This window comes from Hyla sarda, chromosome 3 (assembly GCF_029499605.1).
Source record: "Hyla sarda isolate aHylSar1 chromosome 3, aHylSar1.hap1, whole genome shotgun sequence".
Classification (NCBI taxonomy): domain Eukaryota; kingdom Metazoa; phylum Chordata; class Amphibia; order Anura; family Hylidae; genus Hyla; species Hyla sarda.
The window spans coordinates 409,737,910-409,759,529 of NC_079191.1; the positions used below are offsets into that span (position 1 = coordinate 409,737,910).

Sequence of the window (21,620 nt, forward strand, 5' to 3'; positions counted from 1 at the left end):
GATATGGTTTATAACATGTTGGCTACCTGCAGCTGCCACTAGGCGGAGCTTAAAGGGGTATTCCAGGCAAAAAAAATTATATATATCAACTGGCTCCGGAAAGTTAAACAGATTTGTAAATTACTTCATTTAAAAAATCTTAATGCTTCCAATAGTTATTCGCTTCTGAAGTTGAGTTGCTGTTTTCTGTGCAGCTCCTATGGGGATATTTTCCCATCATGCACAGCTCCCGGGACGTGACATCATCATTGAGCAGTTAGACTGAAAACTTCAGGAGCTAATAACTATTGGAAGGATTAAGATTTTTTAATAGAAGTAATTTACAAATCTGTTTAACTGTCTGGAGCCAGTTGATATATAAAAAAAAGTTTTTGCCTGGAATACCCTTTTAAGAGTTTGGTGAAGACAGAGCATTACCTTTTGACCTTATAACAGTGTTTTTCCCAACCAGGATGACTCCAGCTGTTGCAAACCTACAACTCTCAGCATGTTGGCCGTTGGCTGTCCGGGCATGCTGGGAGTTGTAGTTTTGCAACAGCTGGAGGCTCCCTGGCTGGGAAACACTGCCCTAGCGTGATGCCTCACATATACAACCCATCTGTGCTGACGAGGCAAAAAAAACAGATCTGTCCAAAAATGATGGCTTCCGGTTAGTAAAAGCCTTCTGGAAAGAGATGAAAACTTACGGGGCAGTTCCGTAAATGGCACTTGACAGGTCAGTCCTTTAATACAGAAGAAAGCTTATTAGCATATTTTTCCCATAAAGCCCTGCTTCACGTATTCCTACCTCCCCGATGGGTCTCCCGTAGGACAGTCAATATCCCCAGTGAAGAAAGATCAAAGCCACATGAAGAGTTGAAAATCAATACACCCTCTGTCTAATGAATTATTATATTATATTTTATTGCTAACACAGCACAGCGATTCCCTTACTGCCACAACTTGCTAACGCAGAGCTGCAGGCACGGAAAACAAAATATTAAATAAACATGATTTATTCTTTGTGGTTTCACTCGGGAGCAATAACTAGGAAGCTACAATTGCTTATGTGACATAGATTAATGATATGAATCACTCTTTCAGAGGCAAGCAGGAGTGACGGCCCGCTCAGCCAAATGCTGGGTGAGCTAGAGCGTGCCTCTAAAGGTGAGGCCTGTACCGCTTAGGGGGAAAACAGCTGAATGGCAAGTTTTATGGCAAAAGTCGGGCCCGTACAGGAGAATTTAGGGCTCTCAGCAGTCAGACCCTGCCCCGCTGTGGAATACCCCTTTACGTTTTCAGTTTTATTGCAAAAGAATAGATCAGTGTTTCCCAAAGCATGGCCGGCATTTATCATTGTAGGTGTAAGTGAAGCATTTATTATTGTAGGTGTAAGTGAAGCATTTATCATTGTAGGTGTAAGTGAAGCATTTATCATTGTAGGTGTAAGTGAAGCATTTATCATTGTAGGTGTAAGTGAAGCATTTATTATTGTAGGTGTAAGTGAAGCATTTATCATTGTAGGTGTAAGTGAAGCATTTATCATTGTAGGTGTAAGTGAAGCATTTTTCTACACTTTTTTGTGTGCTGGTGATGTGTAGGAGCACCACATTTATTAATGGTCGCAGAGCATGTGATAAATTTTGTGCAGGTCCCATTTTCGGAAATTTCATTCTTCACATACACCAAAAAGCTAAGCTAAGTCTGGGCTGGTGTAGTTTTAGAGACTTTTGAGTTGCTTTGCGCCTTTTCACAAAAAGTTCATAAAACCCTTCCATATCATGTGGAAGAGGCTGAAGGAAAAATGAGCCTTAGAACATGGCGCTGCAAACTCTAAGATGGAAGAAACGAAGTCCAGGTAGTAGTACCTTGTACTACTACCTGGACTTTGTTTCTTCCATCTAAGAGTTTTCAGTGCCATGTTCTAAGGGTCCTTTTTCCTTCAGTCTCTTCCACTTATCCAAAGGATGACCGTGGTCAGTTCCTGCTACCCATTGGCTTGTCAGCAACTCTCATCTGATGGTACCCCATTATCGCTGGGGTTATATGCCTTTTATTTTCTTCCTTGAGGTGAGCGGCCATCTATAAGCCCCGGGGGGTATTCCCCCCCACATCTCTCCTCCAATATATATATCCTGGGGTAATACACAGGGCGCCATCCTTCGGTTCTTCTCTCCTTTCTACCACCAAACAGGTTCCATATCATGTGTATTGACAAAAATCAGTGGATTGCAACTCAATCAGCAGAAATGTGTAAACCACAAGGTGCAAAAAAGGCGCAAATAAACCCTGCGTGCGCCTTTTTTGCGCCTTTTCTAGACACAAAAAACGTTATAAAGACAATGCTAAATGTCAGCCAATGTGTCTCCAGCTGTTGCAAAACTACAACTCCCGGCATGATGGTACATTGTTTGGAAAACACTGGAACAGATGACATGCTGTGTCCTCCACAGGACGCTCTTTGTAGCTGTTCTATTTTAACCAGTGGACCCACTTCCATTATCTCAGAACTCCTTAATACGGTATGTAAAAATGTGTTTTGTAAACCAGGCAGGGCTTTATAATTTTACTGTATTTCTGTCTCTTTTGGCCCTTGCATACATGATTTTGCCAACCATAACCTTGTATCGACCAACACTGATGATTGATAAAACCCCTCCCCATTCTCAAAGACCGGATATAGCAGGAAAATCTCCAGGCATGATATTGTGTCATACTTCACTAAAAGGCAGAGAAGGTTGGAGACTGAAGATCCAGTGTACAATCCGTTCTTATCAGTGGTTAGAACTGGAGCCACTGAGACTACAGAATAGATCTACACAAGAAGTAAAGGTGTCAGATAACAGGGGTTGGCCCAACAGCTACCTGGAGGTGACGTGACCTTCTGGATATAGCCATTAGGTTCAGATAAGTAAAGAGGGGAGGTGTAGTAGTTCCTTGGGAGTGGTGACCTGGGGATCCCATGGACAGAAGGCATTAGCACGCTCTTCCCTTTTACCCCTCTGAGCACACACCTCTAGTTCCCGATCGTCTGGCTGCTGTTCAATGAGAAATTTTTAGATTCTACCAGATGACCGGACTGTACGTACGATACAGAACTCATCGAATTTATTCATTCTTCTTTTCCCTTGACTTACTAGGATTCTTCAGGGTGTGATGCCCTTTAGGGATGTCTCCCCTGGAGGCCCCGGGTCTGTTTTTACAAGATGCCAACTATTTGTGCTCCTTGGGTAGAAAACCAGGTGGATTACTGGGAGCATTTTGGTTCCCCCTTAACTTTGGTGAAGGGGGGACATCGATGCTGCAGCGTCAATGGTGCCTTTCAGACTGAAAACCCGTGCACTTCTTTGTGTTACACATTTGAACTTTATGCACTTGGGTGATAAAGCATATGCCTTGGCTCTTTTAGCCCACAACTTTCCATTAGCCCATGGTTCATGAGCACATTTGTTTTAGGCTCTCGGAAGAAGAAATAAAAAAAAAAAAAAAAGGAAGGGAAGGGGGGTGCAAATCCTACCAATTCACCTGCATTTTCAGTTTGCACAGCAGCTACAAATCTCAGCATGCCCTCTAAAATGTTCGCACAACTAGCTCGCCTCTTGAAAGAATGATACAAGATCTGCTTAAAGGGGTAGTCCAGTGGAAAACTATTTATTTTAAATCAATTGGTGCCAGAAAGCTAAATTGATTGTAAAATGACTACCAGTACTTAGCAGCTGCTGTATACTAAAGAGAAAGTTCTTTTCTTTTTGAATTACTTTTCTGTCTGTCCACACTGCTCTCTGCTGACACCTCTGTCCATGTCAGGAACTGTCCAGAGCAGGAGAGATTAACTATGGGTATTTGCTCCTGGTCTGGACAGTTCTTGACATGGACAGAGGTGTCAGCAAAGAGCACTATGGTCAGACAAAGGAAATTCAAAAAGAAAATAACTTTTTCTGTAGCATACAGTAGCTGATAAGTACAGGAAGGATTAAGATTTTTCTTTATAGAAGGTTTGCTCTGTCTGAGTGTTGTTTTGGAAGACAGGCAGTTGAAAGAGTTGCAAAACAGAAGTTTGAAAGCAGGAGTTTGAGATCGCTGTGAATGTTACTTTGTGAAATCCCAATAATTAGATGGCCTCCATGTTGGAAAATGCAGTCCGGTGTACATCTTGCATGATGTATACAATCCTTGAACAGCAGTTTGAGGGTGCATACTGGCAACACTGAGACGCATTGACAACTTGGAGAGGAGTCTCCTGCTCACCTAGAAAGTACTCTCTGGGGTAGAGGTGGGGGAGGATAGTGGGACGGTGGTGCAGGACAGTCAGGCAGTTAGCTGGGTTACAGTTACAGGTAGAGGGAAAAGTGTCAGGGAGGCTAGTCCTGAACTGGCACACCCTAACAAATTTGCCCGGTTGGCAGATGAGGTGGATGCCATTTCAGAGCCAATAGTACTACAGCAGGACTCTGACTGCCAGGTGGGTGTCTGCTCCAGTAAGGAGGAGTGCAGGATAGGCCAGACAGGTACTGGGAGACTCAATTATTAAGGGAACAGACAGGGCGATCTGTTACAAAGACCAGGATCACCAAACAGTGTGCTGTCTACCTGGCGCTCGGGTTCGGCACATCGCGGATCGGGTTGACAGGTTGCTGGGTGGGGCTGGAGAGGACCCAGTGGTCATTGTACATATTGGCACCAATGACAAAGTAAGAGCTAGGTGGAAAGCTTAAAGCAAGGACCTCCAAGGTAATATTTTCTGAGCCACACCAGAGAGGCAGCGGGAGATTAGGGAGGTAAACAAGCTCAGAAGCTGGATCATGGAGAACTGGTCCGACTTTGCTGTCGGATACCGGCTCTACCATAGGGACGGGCTGCACCTCAATGGGAGGCGTGTTTAAAATTGGGACTGGGGGGGGGGGGGGGGGGGGGGGAGACCTACAACATAGAGGGGAAAGATAGTGTAGAGAGGGGGGACTTATTAATGAGGGTGGGGCGGAGGGAGGGGTTAGAACGGATAATAGGGATAGGCTTCATAGGAAGAAAAACAAAAAATGCACCATTGAGTTGCATGTTGACTAATACCGGAAGTCTATCCAATAAAACAGAGGAACTGGAGTTGATAATGTCTGTGGAGGATTATGACATAGTGGGTATAACAGAGCACTTGGTTGGACGATAGCTGTGACTGGGCAGTTAACATACAGGGTTATGGTCTATTCAGGAAGAATCAGACAAAATGGAAAGGGGGAGGAGTTTGTCTTTATGTAAAGTCCAGTCTGAAGGCCGCACTGCTGGAGGATATATGGGAGGGAAGCGATAATGTGGAGTCATTATGGGTAGAAATATATGGAGATAAAAATAAAAAAAATTCTGATAGGGGTTTGCTATAAGCCACCAAACATAATGGAAGAGGCAGAAGATCAATTACTGAGGCAAATAAACAAGGCAGAAAATCAGAATGAGGTGATAATAATGGGGGACTTTAACTATCCTGATATAAACTGGGAGACTGAGACCTGTGAATCTCATAAAGGAAACAGGTTTCTGACTATAGCTAAAGACAATTATCTGTCCCAAATGGTGCAGGGCCCGACCAGAGGGGGCGCCCTACTAGACTTAATATTAACCAACAGACCTGAGAGTAACTAATGTACAGGTAGAAGGACACCTAGGAATTAGTAATCATAATATAACACATTATAACTTGTTATTCAATAAGGGAATCTCTCGAGGGGCCACAAAAACAACGAACTTTAGGAAAGTTTGATCAACTCAGAGAAGCCCTTAACAATACAAAAAGGGGTAATGTGCTCAAAAAGAACAATACTGACACAAAATGGGAGACTTAAGAATATTTTAAATTCTCACTGTAAGATGTATACCTTATGGAAATAAAAGGGTCAGGAATAAAAGAAAACCAATATGGATGAATAAAAATGTTAAGGGGGCAATAAATGACAAAAATAAAGCATTTAAACTACTAAAACAGGACGGCAGTGAAGAAGCATTAAAAAGCTGTAGAGAAAATGTAAATTATGTAAAAAAAATAGATAAAAGCCGCAAAAATTAGAGACGGAAAGATTCATTGCCAAAGAGAGTAAAACTAACCCCAAAATGTTCTTTAACTATATAAATAGCAAAAAGGTAAAAAATTAAAGTGTAGGAGCTTTAAAAAATGATGAGGGAGAAATTATAGATGGGGATCATGAAAAAGCAAATATATTAAACAAATTCTTCTCCACTGTATTCACAGAGGAAAATGAAATGCCAGGTGAAATACAGTGTGATAAGGTAAATGTCGCAGTACAGGTCACCTGTCTAACCCAGGAAGAAGTACAGTGCCGTCAAAAAAAAAAATCAAAATAGACAAATTGCCAGGTCCAGATGGCATTCACCCCAGTGTTCTAAAGGAATGAAGTAATGTAATAGACAGACCCCTATTTTTTATATTTAGGGACTCTATAGTAAAAGGGACTGTTCCCAGGACTGGCACATAGCAAATGTGATGCAAATATTTAAAAAGGGGACAAAAGGTGACCCCGGGAATTATAGGCCTGTTAGTTTAACCTCTGTTGCATGTAAATTGTTTGAGGGTTTTCTAAGAGATGCTATTTTGGAATATCTTGATAAAAATAAATGTATGACTCCATATCAGCATGGCTTTATGAGGGATCGGTCCTGTCAAACTAACCTGATCAGCTTTTATGAGGAGGCGAGCTCCAGACTGGACCAGAGGGGATCGCTGGATGTCTTATATCTGGATTTTTCCAAAGCATTTGATACGGTGCCACATAAAATATTGGTACATAAAATGAGAAGGATAGGCTTGGGGGGAAATGTGTGCAAGTGGGTAAGTAACTGGCTCAGTGATAGGAAATAGAGGGTGTTTATTAATGGTACTTATTCTGATTGGGTGACTGTTACTAGTGGGGTACCACAGGGGTCCGTCTTGGGTCCTGTTCTATTTAATATATTCATTAATGACCTTGTAGAGGGGTTGAATAGTAAAGTAGCAATCTTTGCAGAGGATACTAAACTCTGTAAAGCGGTAAACACAATAGAAGACAGTGCACTGTTACAAATGGATCTGGAAAGGTAGGAGGTTTGGGCTGGGAAGTGGCAGATGAGGTTCAACACTGATAAATGTAAGGTAATGCACATGGGGAAGAAAAATCCGGGCTGGGCTTATGTGTTAAATGGGACTTAGGAGTCTTAGTTAATAATAAATTTAGCTGTAGTGACCAGTGTCGGGCAGCTGCTGCAAAGGAAAATATAATCATGGGGTGCATCAATAGGGGCATAGATGCCCACGACAAGGAAATAATTCTACCACTGTACAAATCACTAGTCAGACCACACATAGAATACTGTGTACAGTACTGGGCACCAGTGTACAAGAAATATATAGTGGAGCTGGAGAGGGTTCAAAGACGGGCAACCAGAGTAATACGGGGAATGGGAGAACTACAGTACCCAGAAAGATTATCCGAATTAGGGTTATTTAGTTTAGAAAAAATAAGGCTTAGGGGAGACCTAATAACTATGTATAAATAGATCAGGGGACAGTACAGAGATCTCTCCCATGACCTATTTATACCCAGGACTGTATCCATAACAAGGGGCATCCTCTACATCTTGTGGAAAGAAAGTTTCTACACCAGCACAGACTGGGATTCTTTACTGTAAGAGGAGTGAAACTGAAATTCTCTGCCGGAGGAGGTGGTCATGGGGAACTCTAAAATAATTCAAAAAGGGGTCTGGATGCATTTTTGTAGAAGACTACATCGTTGGTTATTAATATTAGATTTATAGGGACAGAACATTGATCCAGGGATTTATTCGGATGCCATATTTACTATACTAGTATGAGGGTTTTTTCCTTCCTCTGGATCAACTCAGTAGGGACTCATTAGGGTTATAGATTGAACTTGATGGACTCTGGTCTTTTTTTCAACCTTATGAACTATGTTACTAAGTAATTCACAAATCTTTATAACTTTCTGGCACCAGTTGATTTAAAATTGTTTTCCACCGGAGTACCCCTTTAATCTCTTCTGTACATATAAGGTCATAATGAGTCATTCTCCTTGGGAAGAACCACTCTTTGGGGAGATCCCCAGCTAACGCTGGACATCTTAAAGGCAAAACTTCCTGGAAAAATTTATGCAAATTAGCCATTTTCCAAAAGGAAGAAAAAAAAAAACGACCCTGTACGTGACTCCCAAAACAAAGGCTTTTCACCCAGCCAGCATGTACCCTGCTCTGTAGAGATAAGAGGATAAAACTCCAAAGAACAACTACATATGGTAGTTTATTCCTTTTGGAGGAGATTCTAGCTTGACCAAAATCTCCAGTCATGTTCCAAGGCTCTTTAAAAGGGAATCTCATCAGTGTCACCTGGTGGTACAATCTTGTAATGTGGGTGACACTGATTAAAATGATACTTACCATTGTAAGATCTGTTGATCCGTTCACCAGTCATCCTCCTTTTTCAGTTTACAAAAATCAACAGCTTGGTGCACGGGCGGTGCTCACAAGCCTTCACGAGTACACTGACGTCATGCCTCATTATGTCTAACTAATACATTTTCATATTTCCCTCCCTCTCCTTGCTCACTCCGTCTCGGTTATACGCATGTGACCCTGCTTCACAGCTGCTACCATTTTGAACCCTAAGCAGGTAGAGGGAGGGTTATGAATATTTATAAGCCAAGTGAGGAACCAGCAGCCATGTAATCACCATGCTCTTAGAGGCTTGCGAATACCGGCCATGCACAAAGCTGCAGGAACGGATCACCCCATGGTAAGTGTCATTTTATTCAGTGTTACCTGCACTACAAGCCTCTACCAACAGGATAGTGTGAGTGACACCGATGACAGATTCCCTTTAAAAGGGTACTCCGGTGCTTACGGTCGACCGCAGGGCCAGCGGCGTGTGACGTCACGCTCCGCCCCTCAATGCAAGCCTACGGGAGGGGGCGTGATAGCTGACATGCCCCCTCCCATAGGCTTGCATTGAGGGGCGGAGCGTGACGTCACATGGGGGCGGGGTCACACGCCCCCGGCCCTGCGGTCGACCGTAATCAGACTCAGAGTGAACACACTCCGGGGACTGATTACAAACGGGGTGCCGCGTGCATGATCCCGGGCGTCCCCAGCTGCGGGACTCCCGCGATCAGGCATCTTATCCCCTATGCTTTGGATTGGGGATAAGATGTGTAAGCACCGGAGTACCCCTTTAATGGGTTAAAAGTCAAAACTGACTGTCAGACAGAACCACCACTGATCACAAGAATGGGGGTCCTTTGTCCCCTTAGTGGAGTAGCTGCTGAACACTGCACTCGCCTATCTTTAGTCGTCTCAGAGTGTGTTTAAAGTGGCAAAACGCACGCTTAACCACCACCATTCCAGGCCCATGGGGGACGGAGACACAAGAGACCCTTGTTTTTGCAATTGATAGGGATCCCCACAGTCAGAACCCATGTATAACCTATCCTGCGGATAGATATTCTTTAATCTTGGGATAATCCCTCTAAGGGTCTATTTACATGGCAGAATTTCCGCTTGCAGAATTCCTCCTGAAATTAGAGCCCATAGACTTCTATGGGATTCCACACTCCCATTCACATTTCTGAATTTCCGCTTGCGGAAATTCAGAAGTGTGAATGGGAGTGTGGAATCCCATAGAAGTCTATGGGCTTTAATTTGAGGTGTAATTTCTGCAGTGTGAACAGACCCCAAGGAAGTGACTTACAGCAGTGTTTCACAATCAGGGTGTCTCTAGCTGACGCCAAACTACAACTCCCAGCATGTTGAGAACTTTGTTTACTTGAACACTGCATCTCACCCAGAGCCGAGAAAAACAACTTTCCCCTTTTCCCTTCTTATTGTTTATGACTTCAGATGTGCTGGTGTTAATTTCGAGAGTCTTGAAACAATGTTTTTTTTTTTATTGTTTTTTTTTTTTTTTTTTTTTGTGTTTGCCATTTCCTGACTAAATTTGTATTAAAATGAAATCCAGGGAGATTTGTGAAGAAATGCTGAACCTCGGGGATGGGTTTTATGGTGTCATGATTTTAGGGAATGCACAGGAAAACAGGAAGCGCTGGCATTCTGAGAATTCCTCTGGAACTGACTAATGGTCCCCTGAGCGATCGCCATTCATAGCGCAGGTGGCCAAAAATACGTTATTGTGGTAAAGAGGAGATTGCGAGAGATTAAATCAATGCAAAAAAATAAATAAAAATAAGGACGGACCGCCAGAAATCCTAACAGATGTGATTACTAAAACGTGATTATGGGATCTCGGAGCGAGGGGACGTTGTGAAAAGCTCCTTAATACCTTTAAGCTTTTACGTTGCATCCGGGTGTGTGTAATGGTTACATGCAGCTGGGTGGTCCATTATTCTATTATGAAGAAGGTAAATTGATACTCAGTTTGCTCATTTTGCTACGATTCTTAAAAGCCATTACTCATCACGTCCCAAAATAAGTTACAAATAGTAAAAACATTTTTTTTTCCCCCATTGGATTCCATCAGTTCCATTAAGGCTCTTTCTGGCATCACGTTAGATACCTTCCTATAAGAGAACCTACTGTTTATTTTACAGAATAACCTGGCACTGCACGGTGACTTTTTGCAGGCAATGTCTTTAGGTGCCAGGCTATGAAGAAAAATGTTATTGTAGAGCAGTGGTCTTTAAACTGTGGCCCTCCAGCTGTTGCAAAACTACAACTCCCAGCATGCCCGGACAGCCAACGGCTGTCCGGGCATGCTGGGAGTTGTAGTTTTACAACAGCTGGAGGGCCACAATTTCACGACCACTGTCCTCCAAGGAGAATGGTTCACATGCCGTTTGTGGTTGTCGAATGTGACTCTACTTTTCTGACCTATAACTAGTCCCACGTTTGTGTGATTAGCAGTTTAAATTAGCTTGAAAACCTCAGGTTGTAAAGCATTGCTCTGCTAAATTCTTAAAGAGTTATTATTATTATTATTATTATTTTTTTTTTCAAATCATCGGGTGCCAGAAAGTTAAACAGATTTGTAAATGACTTCAGTTTAAAAATCTTAATCCCTCCAGTACTTATCAGCTGCTGTATACTTCACAGGAAGTTGGGTTGTTCTTTCCAGTCTGACCACACTGCTCTCTGCTGACACCTCTGTCTGTGTCAGGAACTGTCCAGAGCAGGAGAGGTTTGCTAAGGGGATATGCTCCTGCTCTGGACAATTCCTGACATGGACAGAGGTGTCAGCAGAGAGCACTGTGGACAGACAGAAAAGAACTGCACAACTTCCTCTGGAGCATACAGCCGCTGATAAGTACTGGAATGATTACGATTTTTAATTAGAAGTAGCTTATAATCTGTTTAACTTTCCTGCACCAGCTGATTTAATTTTTTTTCCCCTCCGGAGTACCCCTTTAAAGAGGCTGTCCTATCAAAGATTCCCCTAAGGATATGTTCACATGACCGAATAACCACCTGGAAATTTTCTGCAGACAGTGGAGTACAATAAGCCGGCGCTAGGACCGATCAGAAATGCGCCATCACCATAGACTGCAATGTGAGTTCCGAGAGGATTTGACTGAAAGAATTACCATGTCAATTCTTTCGATGTTGTCTGTAATCGGAATGTCTACGGCAGATGTTTCTGCCACGGAGAGTCCGCACAGTGCAGCAGAATCTCATTGAAAGCTATTTGAGTCTGCTGCAGCGGAATTTCCGTGAGGAATTTTTTCCAGGTGGATTTCGCTCAGAAATTTTGTTGTGTGAGCGTGCCCCGAGTGGGAGGACGCACATTTACAAAGGGGGGTAATTAGCTGATTTTGCTAAGGGATGTTGTAGTCAGGCATTTCCCTTATAGTGGCCTCTACAGGAGACATGGAGTATTACATGCTGGCCATTTGGATTTAGTCCACCAGAACGGGAGCTGTTGGTACTGATGGGTTCTGTTCTGATACATGGGGAACCACTCTATGATATCTATATGCCATAATAGGGCACATAGGGGTGAGCTACCTTTAGAAAGGTATATAAAAAAATAAATAAAAATATTATATATATATATATATATATATATATATAGATAGATAGATAGAGATAGCTATATTGTACCGAAGATATTTCCATGCTTTTCTAACCCAGTGTTTTCCAACCAGCTTGCCTCCAGCTGTTGCAAAACTACAACTCCCAGGCAATTTTTTCAGTCAAATCCTCTCGGAAGTGCATTGCAGTCTATGGTGACGGCGCATTTCTGATCGGTCCTAGCGCCAGTATATTGTACTCCACCGTCTGCGGAAAGTTTCCAGGTGGATATTCCGTCATTTGAACATATCCTTAGGGGAAACTTTGACAGGACAGCCGCTTTAAAGGGGTACTTCGGAGGGAAAATAAATTAAAATCAGCTGGTGCAGGAAAGTTCTACAGATCGTATACTACTTCTAATTAAAAATCATAATCATTTCAGTACTCATCAGTTGCTGTATGCTCCACAAGAGCATAGTTCCTTTCTGTTTGACCACAGTGCTCTCTGCTGACACCTCTGTCCATGTCAGGAACTGTCCAGAGCAGGAGAAAATCCCCTTAAGCAAACCTCTCCTGCTCTGGACAGTTCCTGACATGGACAGAGGTGTCAGCAGAGAGCACTGTGGTCAGACTGGAAAGAACTACACAACTTCCTGTGGAGCATACAGCAGCTGATAAGTACTGGAAGGATTAAGATTTTTAAATAGAAGTTATTTGCAAATCTGTTTAACTTTCTGGCACTCGATTTGAAAAAATATATAAAAACTATAAATAACTAAATAATAATTTTACACAGTACTCCTTTAAGAATTTAGCAGAGCAATGCTTTACAACTTGAGGTTTTCAAGCGAATTTAAACTACTAACCACACAAACTTGGGACTAGTTATAGGCCAGAAAAGTAGAGTAACATTTGACAACCACAAACAGCATGTAAATCATTCTCCTTGGAGGACAGTGGTCGTGAAACTGTGGCCCTCCAGATGTTGTAAAACTACAACTCCCAGCATGCCCGGACAGCCAACGGCTGTCTGGGCATGCTGGGAGTTGTAGTTTTACAACATCTGGAGGGCCAATGGTTGGAAAACACTGTTCTAATCTATCCAACCTATCCGGGCATGTAAATCATTCTCCTTCGAGGACAGTGGTCGTGAAACTGTGGCCCTCGAGATGTTGTAAAACTACAAAACTACAACTCCCAGCATGCCTGGACAGCCAACGGCTGTCTGGGCATGCTGGGAGTTGTAGTTTTACAACATCTGGAGGGCCAATGGTTGGAAAACACTGTTCTAATCTATCCAATGTCCTTTTGTCAATGCTGTAACAAAAAAAAAACAAAAAAAAAACGTGATAAAGTACATGTAGGGGGCGAATTAACCTACCTGCGGACTCAGCATCTCTCACCAGGTGAATCGCTTGCACGATGAGAGTCATTTAGCGTGTGCCAAGCATAAGAATGGGGAATACACCTCATGACTCATATAGGCATATTATGACTACAAATCATTACCTGAGCTTTAAGAACAATTATTGAGACATTTAGCTGGATGCCAAGTCGGGATTTAGAAGCAATTAAAATGTTAGGAGTGGTAGAAGGGAAAAAGCCAGAAACGTTCAGGATAACCTTTACTGTAACGCCACACCCTTACAATTCAATAATATGGAAAGCTGAAGTGTTTTCCTTAATTAAGTCAACCACCTTGGTGGTAAGCCGGACCCCCTCCAGCAGAAAGCGGCATTACTCATAGAGGAGCGCAGGTGTGAATACTTGTTTTCTGCCAAGCCAACCCACAAAGTTCAGAATATATTCAAGATCTGTAGCAAGAAACTTGTGCGAGGGAATATCTAATCCCAAACATGTAAATGGGGTTGTTTCTGCCAACCCCATTTAGGTGGAAGGGACAGTCAGTGATGTTTCTGCAACAAACCCCGATGAGGGCAGAAACAGGAGAAGCCTACCTTTTACTCCTTTACCAGCTGTCGACTCGACAGGAGTCTTGCTCCATATTAACATGACTCCACCTGAATCTCCAGCGAGCACGTCTCCATTGGATAAAAAGGCTAAGCACTGTACAAACTTTGGTTTCTCGTATTTCTGCAAAGAAACGTTGAAAAAACAAAAAAAGTCAGCTCTGTGAACAAACAATGGCCCAAGCCCTTCTATATCCTGTCAGGAATTATACTACAGTGATCCCTCAACTTACAATGGCCTCAACATACAATAGTTTCAACATCCAAGGGTCTTTTCTGGACCAATGGAACTTGAAACCAAACTCAACATACAATGCTATGGACAGTCCAGATCTGTCAAATGTGTCAAAGGCTGGAAGAACCGACCAATCAGCATGGGCATTCACTGGTAAAACACCTGTATTACTGAAGTGCATGCACTGACTGATGTCTGGTAGCGCTCCCTACAGTACAGGGAGGTATTACATGTTCTGTACTATTTATCTGTCCCAGGGTTAGCTGCTCCTTTGGACACCAGGTGAGGGCGACTCCATGTTACTTTTTTAGGACACTGTGTACTGTACAGGACCCCGAAGAAGCTCCTGTCCTCTACATAGACAGTGATTACAGCTCCAGCAGATCTTTATTACTTAATATGTAAGGACTTACTTTACCTATATCAATTATCTACTTATTTTTGTTTAATCCTCACTTTTTCCTATTTTTTGATGACATTTTGGTGGCTTCAGAACCAATTACCAGGTTTCCATAGAGTTATTGCCCAACATACATTGGTTTCAACATACGATGGTCGTCCTGGAACCAATTCCTATTGTAACTTGAGGGATCACTGTATACATCATCACAGGTATGTAGACAGGTATTCAAAGCAGTAGTACAAGATTTATACATTAAAAAAATAAAATAAAAAAAGGTCTCCATTTATCCCCAGAAGGAGCACCACTCTTGTGCATGGTCTGTGTCTGGTATTGCAATCAGTCCTAATTATGTGGACTGTGTCAGAACTAGACAAAGAAACAGCAGCACTTTTGTCCATAGGCTAAAAGAGTGTTTCCCAGACAGGGTGCCTCCAGCTGTTGCAAAACTACAACTCCCAGCATGTCTGGACAGCAGTTGGCTATCCATGCATGCTGGGAGTTGTAGTTAAGCAACAGCTGAATGCATGGCTGGCGACATGTTTGGTTCTTGGAGCAGGACCAGGGATAATCAGGTGTCACATTTGGAATGGGGTTGTCTAGGACTAGAGAAAGTCTCTGATCCCCTCAAAGGAAATTATTTGTATACATTACTTAGACTGTAGTAGTTATATTATGGGCTCTGAAGCCTTTTCAAAAATAAACGCAATATTCAATACAGTATTCTGCCTTGCACCATGCGCCTTAACCCCCCCTCCCCCAAACTACATACCCCAGGACTATGAATGTTGAGGACCACACACACACATGTAATTTAAAAATATATTTTCCTACCCCAAATATTCCCTGTTTTCTTGCCAGAGAATTTCCACTCCAGGTCCAGAAGAATATGTGAGATTTCCCACAGGTGACTATCGTGTTGGCATCTGTTGGATGGAATTCTACTGCGAGGACCACCTCATTCGTAGTCTGTCAAAAACAAAACAAAAAATGTTTAAAAACATGTCGTTTTACAGTAAGAATTCACAGTCACATGACACATAATAAAAAGCTAGTGCCCAAGTATCCAATAGGGATCTCATAGAATTCACCCCAGAAGGTGGCACATGTACCCAGCATCCAGAAGTATTCTGTTACCCCCTTTTCTGGCTTTTAGCTTTCATTATGTTCCCCAGATGCTTCCATGCCAATGCTTGCCTGCTGGCTCCAGAGATGATGTGGCATGTGGACTTGTGACCACTGCACCCAATCCCAGCACTAAGGTCACTCCACCAGCTTCCCTTAGATTTTTCCACATTAAAGGGGTACTCCTGTGGAAAACATTTTTTTTTTTTTTTTTTTTTTTAAATCAACTGGTACCAGAATGTTAAACAGATTTGTAAATTACTTCTAATTAAAAATCTTAATCCTTCCAGTACTTATTGGCTGCTGTATGCTCCTCAGGAAGTTCTTTTCTTTTTGAATTTCCTTTCTTCCTGACCACAGTGCTCTCTGCTGACATCTCTGTCTATTTTAGGAACTGTCCAGAGCAGGAAAGGTTTGCTATGGGGATTTGTTCCTACTCTGGACAGTTCCTAAAATGGACAGAGGTCTCAGCAGAGAGCACTGTGGTCAGGCAGAAAGGAAAATCAAAAAGAAAAGAACTTCCTGTGGAGCAATACAGCAGCTGACAAGTACTGGATGAATTAAGATTTTTTTAATAGAAGTAATTTACAAATCTGTTTTTACTTTCTGGCATCAGTCGATTTTAAAGGAGTACTCCAGCGCAAAATAACTTATCCCCTATCCAAAGGATAGGGGATAAGTTATAGATCGTGGGGGGTCCGAGCGCTGGGGCCCCCCGGGATCTCCTGTTCGGGGCCGCGGCAGTCTGCCGGAAGTGAAGTTTCGTCCCCAGCAGAAAGCAGCGGCCGACACTCCCCCTCCATGTATCTCTATGGGATTCCTGGAGGGGGCGCGTCGGCCGCCGCGTCATGCAGGGACGGAATGTCCCCTTTCCTATATATTGCCACGGCCCCGTACCGAAGATCGCGGGCGGCCCCAGCGCTCGGACCCCCCGCGGGTAGGGGATAAGTTATTTTGCACTATAGATGTCCTTTAAGAAAAAAAGTTTTCCAGCAGAGCACCCCTTTATGGTAGAAATCTATTACTCAATGCTGGTGGAGCACACAGAAGCCATCAGGGAATGCTTTGTGGACACATGGTTCAGGCAGCATGAAAGTGATGACAGGTTATCTTTTACGATACACACCAGTCCAATAGACTATGCGATACCTACTGTAGGGCCAGAGGGGCAAAGCCTGGCACAAACCACCAAATAGAATTCCATTAGGACTAGACATAACAGCATCTGTTTTACCTGGACTGTTCCTTTAATTTTGCACAAGGTTTTCTTATGTCTAAATGTCATTTTGTTTTCTTTTTTTTTTTTGCTTAACTAATTCTGAACATCTGAAATGTAGTCAATGCTACAAAACGACACAGTGTTCCCCCCTCTGGGCAAAAGTTTTGAGTTTCAAAAGAAAATTTATGTTCAGAAACATGGAAGAACACTGTGATAAATCATTTACACTTGTTATGACTGGAAGGCCGTGATCCTGACACAAATGAGAAGCGTCAGCAGCCAGTCATACATGTGGCATTCATTGTGGATGGAGAGTGGAGTACCTGGGCTAGCCTGTCACACCTTCTATGCTGGAACCCCAGAGGAGGGTTACATTAATTAATTTTATTTATTTAAACTTATTTCAAATGTTTTTTCATGCACTATACTAGTGACCTCTTCTAGTCCAGGGTTACCCAACTAGTGTGCCTCCAGCTGTTGCAAAACTACAATTCCCAGCATGCCCGGACAGCCTTTGGCTGTCCGGGCATGCTGGGAGTTGTAGTTTTGCCACAGCTGGAGGCACACTGTTTGGGAAACCCTTTTTTAGTCTGTGGTTCCCTCTTTCATGCCCGCGGGCTCTCTACAAAGGTCGGCAAACTCCTCTGTCCATACAAAGCTCATGTGCAGCAAGGATTTAAAGGGGTTGTCTGGCTAATTTTTTTTTTTTATTAGCTGAACATAAACCGATAATAAACTGAGCAGAATAGATACTACAAACTAAGAAGCTTCTCTGTCTATTGGCTAAAATAAAGTCTATTTTCTGCTCTTACCATTATAATAACATAACAGGTATACTTGCCCAACCTGCTCCCCTGCCGCTTTCTTGACTACTGCAGTCCTCTCCTTTAAAGGGGTATTTCAGGAAAATTATTATAATTTTTTTTTTTAATATATCAACTGGCTCCAGAAAGTTAAACATATTTGTAAATTACTTCTATTAAAAAAATCTTAATCCTTTCAGTACCTATGAGCTTCTGAAGTTAAAGGGGTAGTCCAGTGGTGAAAAACTTATCCCCTATCCTAAGGATAGGGGATAAGTTTGAGATCGCGGGGGGTCCGACCGCTGGGGCCCCCTGCGATCTCTCTGTACAGGGCCCCGGCTCTCCGGCCAGATAGCGGGTGTCGACCCCCGCACGAAGCGGCGGCCGACACGCCCCCTCAATACATCTCTATGGCAGAGCCGGAGATTGCCGAAGGCAGCGCTTCGGCTCTGCCATAGAGTTGTATTGAGGGGGCGTGTCGGCCGCCGCTTCGTGCGGAGGTCGACACGCCCCCTTCCCGCGGGCTCTCGGGGCTCTGTACAGGAGATAGCAGGGGGGCCCAGCGGTCGGCCCCCCCGCGATCTGCAACTTATCCCCTATCTTAAGATAGGGATAAGTTGTTTACCACTGAGTCACCACTGGACTACTCCTTTAAGGTTGTTCTTTTCTGTCTAAGTGCTCTCTGATGACACTTGTCTCAGGAACCGCCCAGTTTAGAAGAGGTTTGCTATGGGGATTTGCTTCTGAACTGAGTGTTTCCCGAGACACGTGTCAGAGAGAACTTAGACAGAAAAGAACAACCTTAACTTCAGAAGCTCATAAGTACTGAAAGGATTAAGATTTTGTAATAGAAGTAATTTACAAATATGTTTAACTTTCTGGAGCCAGTTGATATATAAAAAAATGTTTTTTCCTGGAATACCCCTTTAATGCTTTTTTTACATGTGGTGGGGGGGAGCTGGTCAGGTAAGTATATCTTTTTGTTATGTCCCCTGCAGCCGGGGCCAAATAATAAAACACTGCTACAAGCCGGACAAACATTTCAAGATCTCTGATGCAGATTCCATTGTTAACAATGGGGAACACAAAAAAACGGTACTGCGTAAAGCACAATTTTTCCATCAAAACGATTAGCACTTTGACAGAAGAAGTCAATGACCCCTATAAGGGTGGGTTCACACCACAATTTTGCTATACGGTTTCATAAAAAAAGAAAAAGAAAAAAAAAAACTATGCAACCGTACAGAAAACCATGCCCATAGACTTCCCATTCAAAACCGTATGCACCATAATGTATACGGTTGTCTCCGTTTTTCAAATCATACGTTTTGTTATTTTTTTTTTTCCTGGACAGAAAACCATGACCTACTACGGTTTTTGCTCTGGGTGAAAAACTGTATACTTTTTTTTAACATGGGAGTCAATGGGAACCCTACAGAACCGTATGTGCGTACGGTTCCATCCAGTTTTCGCCATACGGTTTTTGACTTTTTCTTGGAATTTCAATCAAACAAATGAAACTTTATTCCCAATGGAGCAAAAAGTTAAAAACGTATACTTTTTTTTCTTAAAAAATTGATGCATCCGGACATCGCTTTTCAACCCGTACACAGATAAAAATTTGTACACACTTTTTGATAAAGTTCAGTCAGGTTTTGAGGAATCCGTTTTTTTTTTTGTCAAAAACCTGATACGGGAACTGTGTTGCAAAAACGTGGTGTGAACCCAGCCTTATATGGGGTCCATTAGGCAAGGTTTCTGTTAGGTTAAAAAACTACGACAGAGTCCAATGCGGTAACTAAAGACAACCAAAGAGAGAAGGAATGTCCAGCGCAGTAGCTCTAATGTAGATGTGATCTTTATTTCAAACAGCAATTCACAGACAGTAACGCGTTTCGATAGTCTTCGCAATCTGTCGTAGTGAGCTCAGTATGACTAAGATCACTGAGATGATCGAAACGCGTCACTGTCTATGTGAATTGCTGTTTGGAATAAAGATCGCATCTACATTAGAGCTACTGTGCTGGGCATTCCTTCTCTCTTTGGTTGTCATTAACAGTGAAGTCCGCACTGGTCCGAGATGCGGTGGGCGAACGGGGGCGTGCTGGACTTTTCCACTTGTTACTTTGGTGGTAACTAAAGAAACATCGGACAGGAGGAGGATAGATAGATGGAGGAAGAGGTTCAAGCTATGTCCTTCTCAGACAGTTTTTTGCCTGGTAACTCAACTCTATGGGCCGGATGAGGATAGGCAACTATATAAAACTTATTGGGGGAGATTTATCAAAACCTGTCCAGAGAAAAGGTTGCTGAGTTGCCCATAGCAACCAATCAGAGTGCTTCTTTCATTTTTCAGAGGCCTTTTCAAAAAAAATTAAAGCAGCGATCTGATTGGTTGCTATGGGCAACTCAGCAACATTTCCCCTGGACGGGTTTGATAAATCTCCCTCTTTGGGTTTGTTGAATAGGCTCATTGACTTGGATAGGAACATAAATTATAAGAAAGGGGTCTATTCTGTCAGACATAGAAAAACAAAAAAAAAAAAAAACACAACTCATTTAGTGCAAACTTCCATAGAATCAATTATTTTTTGACAATTACCTTTATTTCTGCTACTTTTGACTTCTTTTGCCAGTCCCAGACTGTTAGCATATGTTCATTGGAGTCATCGATCACAGCCAAATGTATCCCGGAGTCCTGAAATACACAAACCATGAAATAGCACATAAGCAGCCTAAACCTTCCTATATCATTCCATATTCTCCATTATATACCATGCCATGTATGCATGGACACGTCCTTGTCTCTATACCTACATATTCTGAGAAATGTTATTACTCGGCCATATTTGGAAATCTCCTACAAAGAGAATAAATTGGAGTCCAAACATTGTGGACATCTGACCTCTGTTCTAGCTAGTTATGTTGCTAGGAGATCACTATAAACTGGTTACTCAAAAAACCAGAGCCGATTTCATCCAAAAACAGTGCCACGTCTGTCCCCAGGTTGCATGTGGTATTGCAGCTCAGTTCCATCGAAGTGAATGGAGCCAAGTTGTAATACCACACACAACCTAGGGAGACGAGGCACTGTTTTTGGAAGAAATCTGCTCTATTCCTGGATAACCCCTTTAATCTTGTGATACCCCTTTAACTCAAATTGAAAGGTAGACACTTTTATATATGTTAGCCAAGTAATCATACAGAAGACATTTATTTTTCATACTAGGCCACAATCGAGGCAGAAGACTATCCTGTCTTATAACACAGGTACCCTAAACCGTAGCAAGAGGAGCACATAAGTAATGTTTTATATGGCGTCGGAAAATGTATAAAATTGTGTACTTTACCGCTTTGGAGAAGTCCAAGCACCCAACGCCACGCTCAAAGGTCCCCAGGCCAATGACTTGCAACGTGGATAGACTAACAGAGTCCCAGACTCTGACGTGAGGTTGTAGAGGCTGCCAAACATACAAAGCAAGAATATAGATCAAATAGTTGGAAGAATTTAAAGATGTTCAATTTTTACAAGTAATTCTCTATCCTCAGGATAGGGTCAACTATTAGATTTCAGGGGGGTCTGACTGCAGGGACCCAGAACAAGAACACAAGTCTCCAGTCAGAATGGAAAGGTGGGGCGCGTGCATGTCCATTTTCTATGGGAACCGCAGAGAAAGTTGAACCCCGTACCCTGCTATCTCCTGCAGTTCACTCAGAGAGTGAATGGAGCAGTGCCGCACATGCACATCCCACCTTTCCATTCTGATGGGAGACTCGGGTCCCCATTGTAGAGATGGTGGGACCCCCCCCCCTGAAATCTACTCACAGTTAATAAAACTCAGAATACCCCTATAAATTGTTACAGAACTGTTTGCAT

At 42.7% G+C, this 21,620-nt stretch overlaps 1 protein-coding gene across 8 annotated transcripts in view; it reads right to left on the reverse strand.

Annotated features, from left to right (window-relative positions):
• EML4 (EMAP like 4) overlaps positions 1-21,620 on the reverse strand; it is a 227,630-nt gene that overhangs the window by 23,443 nt on the left and 182,567 nt on the right. For all 8 annotated transcript variants that reach the window (XM_056568163.1, XM_056568162.1, XM_056568168.1 and 5 more), the window contains 4 exons: positions 21,094-21,204; positions 20,346-20,441; positions 15,431-15,565; positions 13,950-14,085 (listed from right to left, as the gene is read on the reverse strand). In XM_056568163.1, coding sequence (XP_056424138.1) covers positions 13,950-14,085; positions 15,431-15,565; positions 20,346-20,441; positions 21,094-21,204 — 478 coding nt within the window. The remainder of the gene's footprint in view (positions 1-13,949; positions 14,086-15,430; positions 15,566-20,345; positions 20,442-21,093; positions 21,205-21,620) is intronic.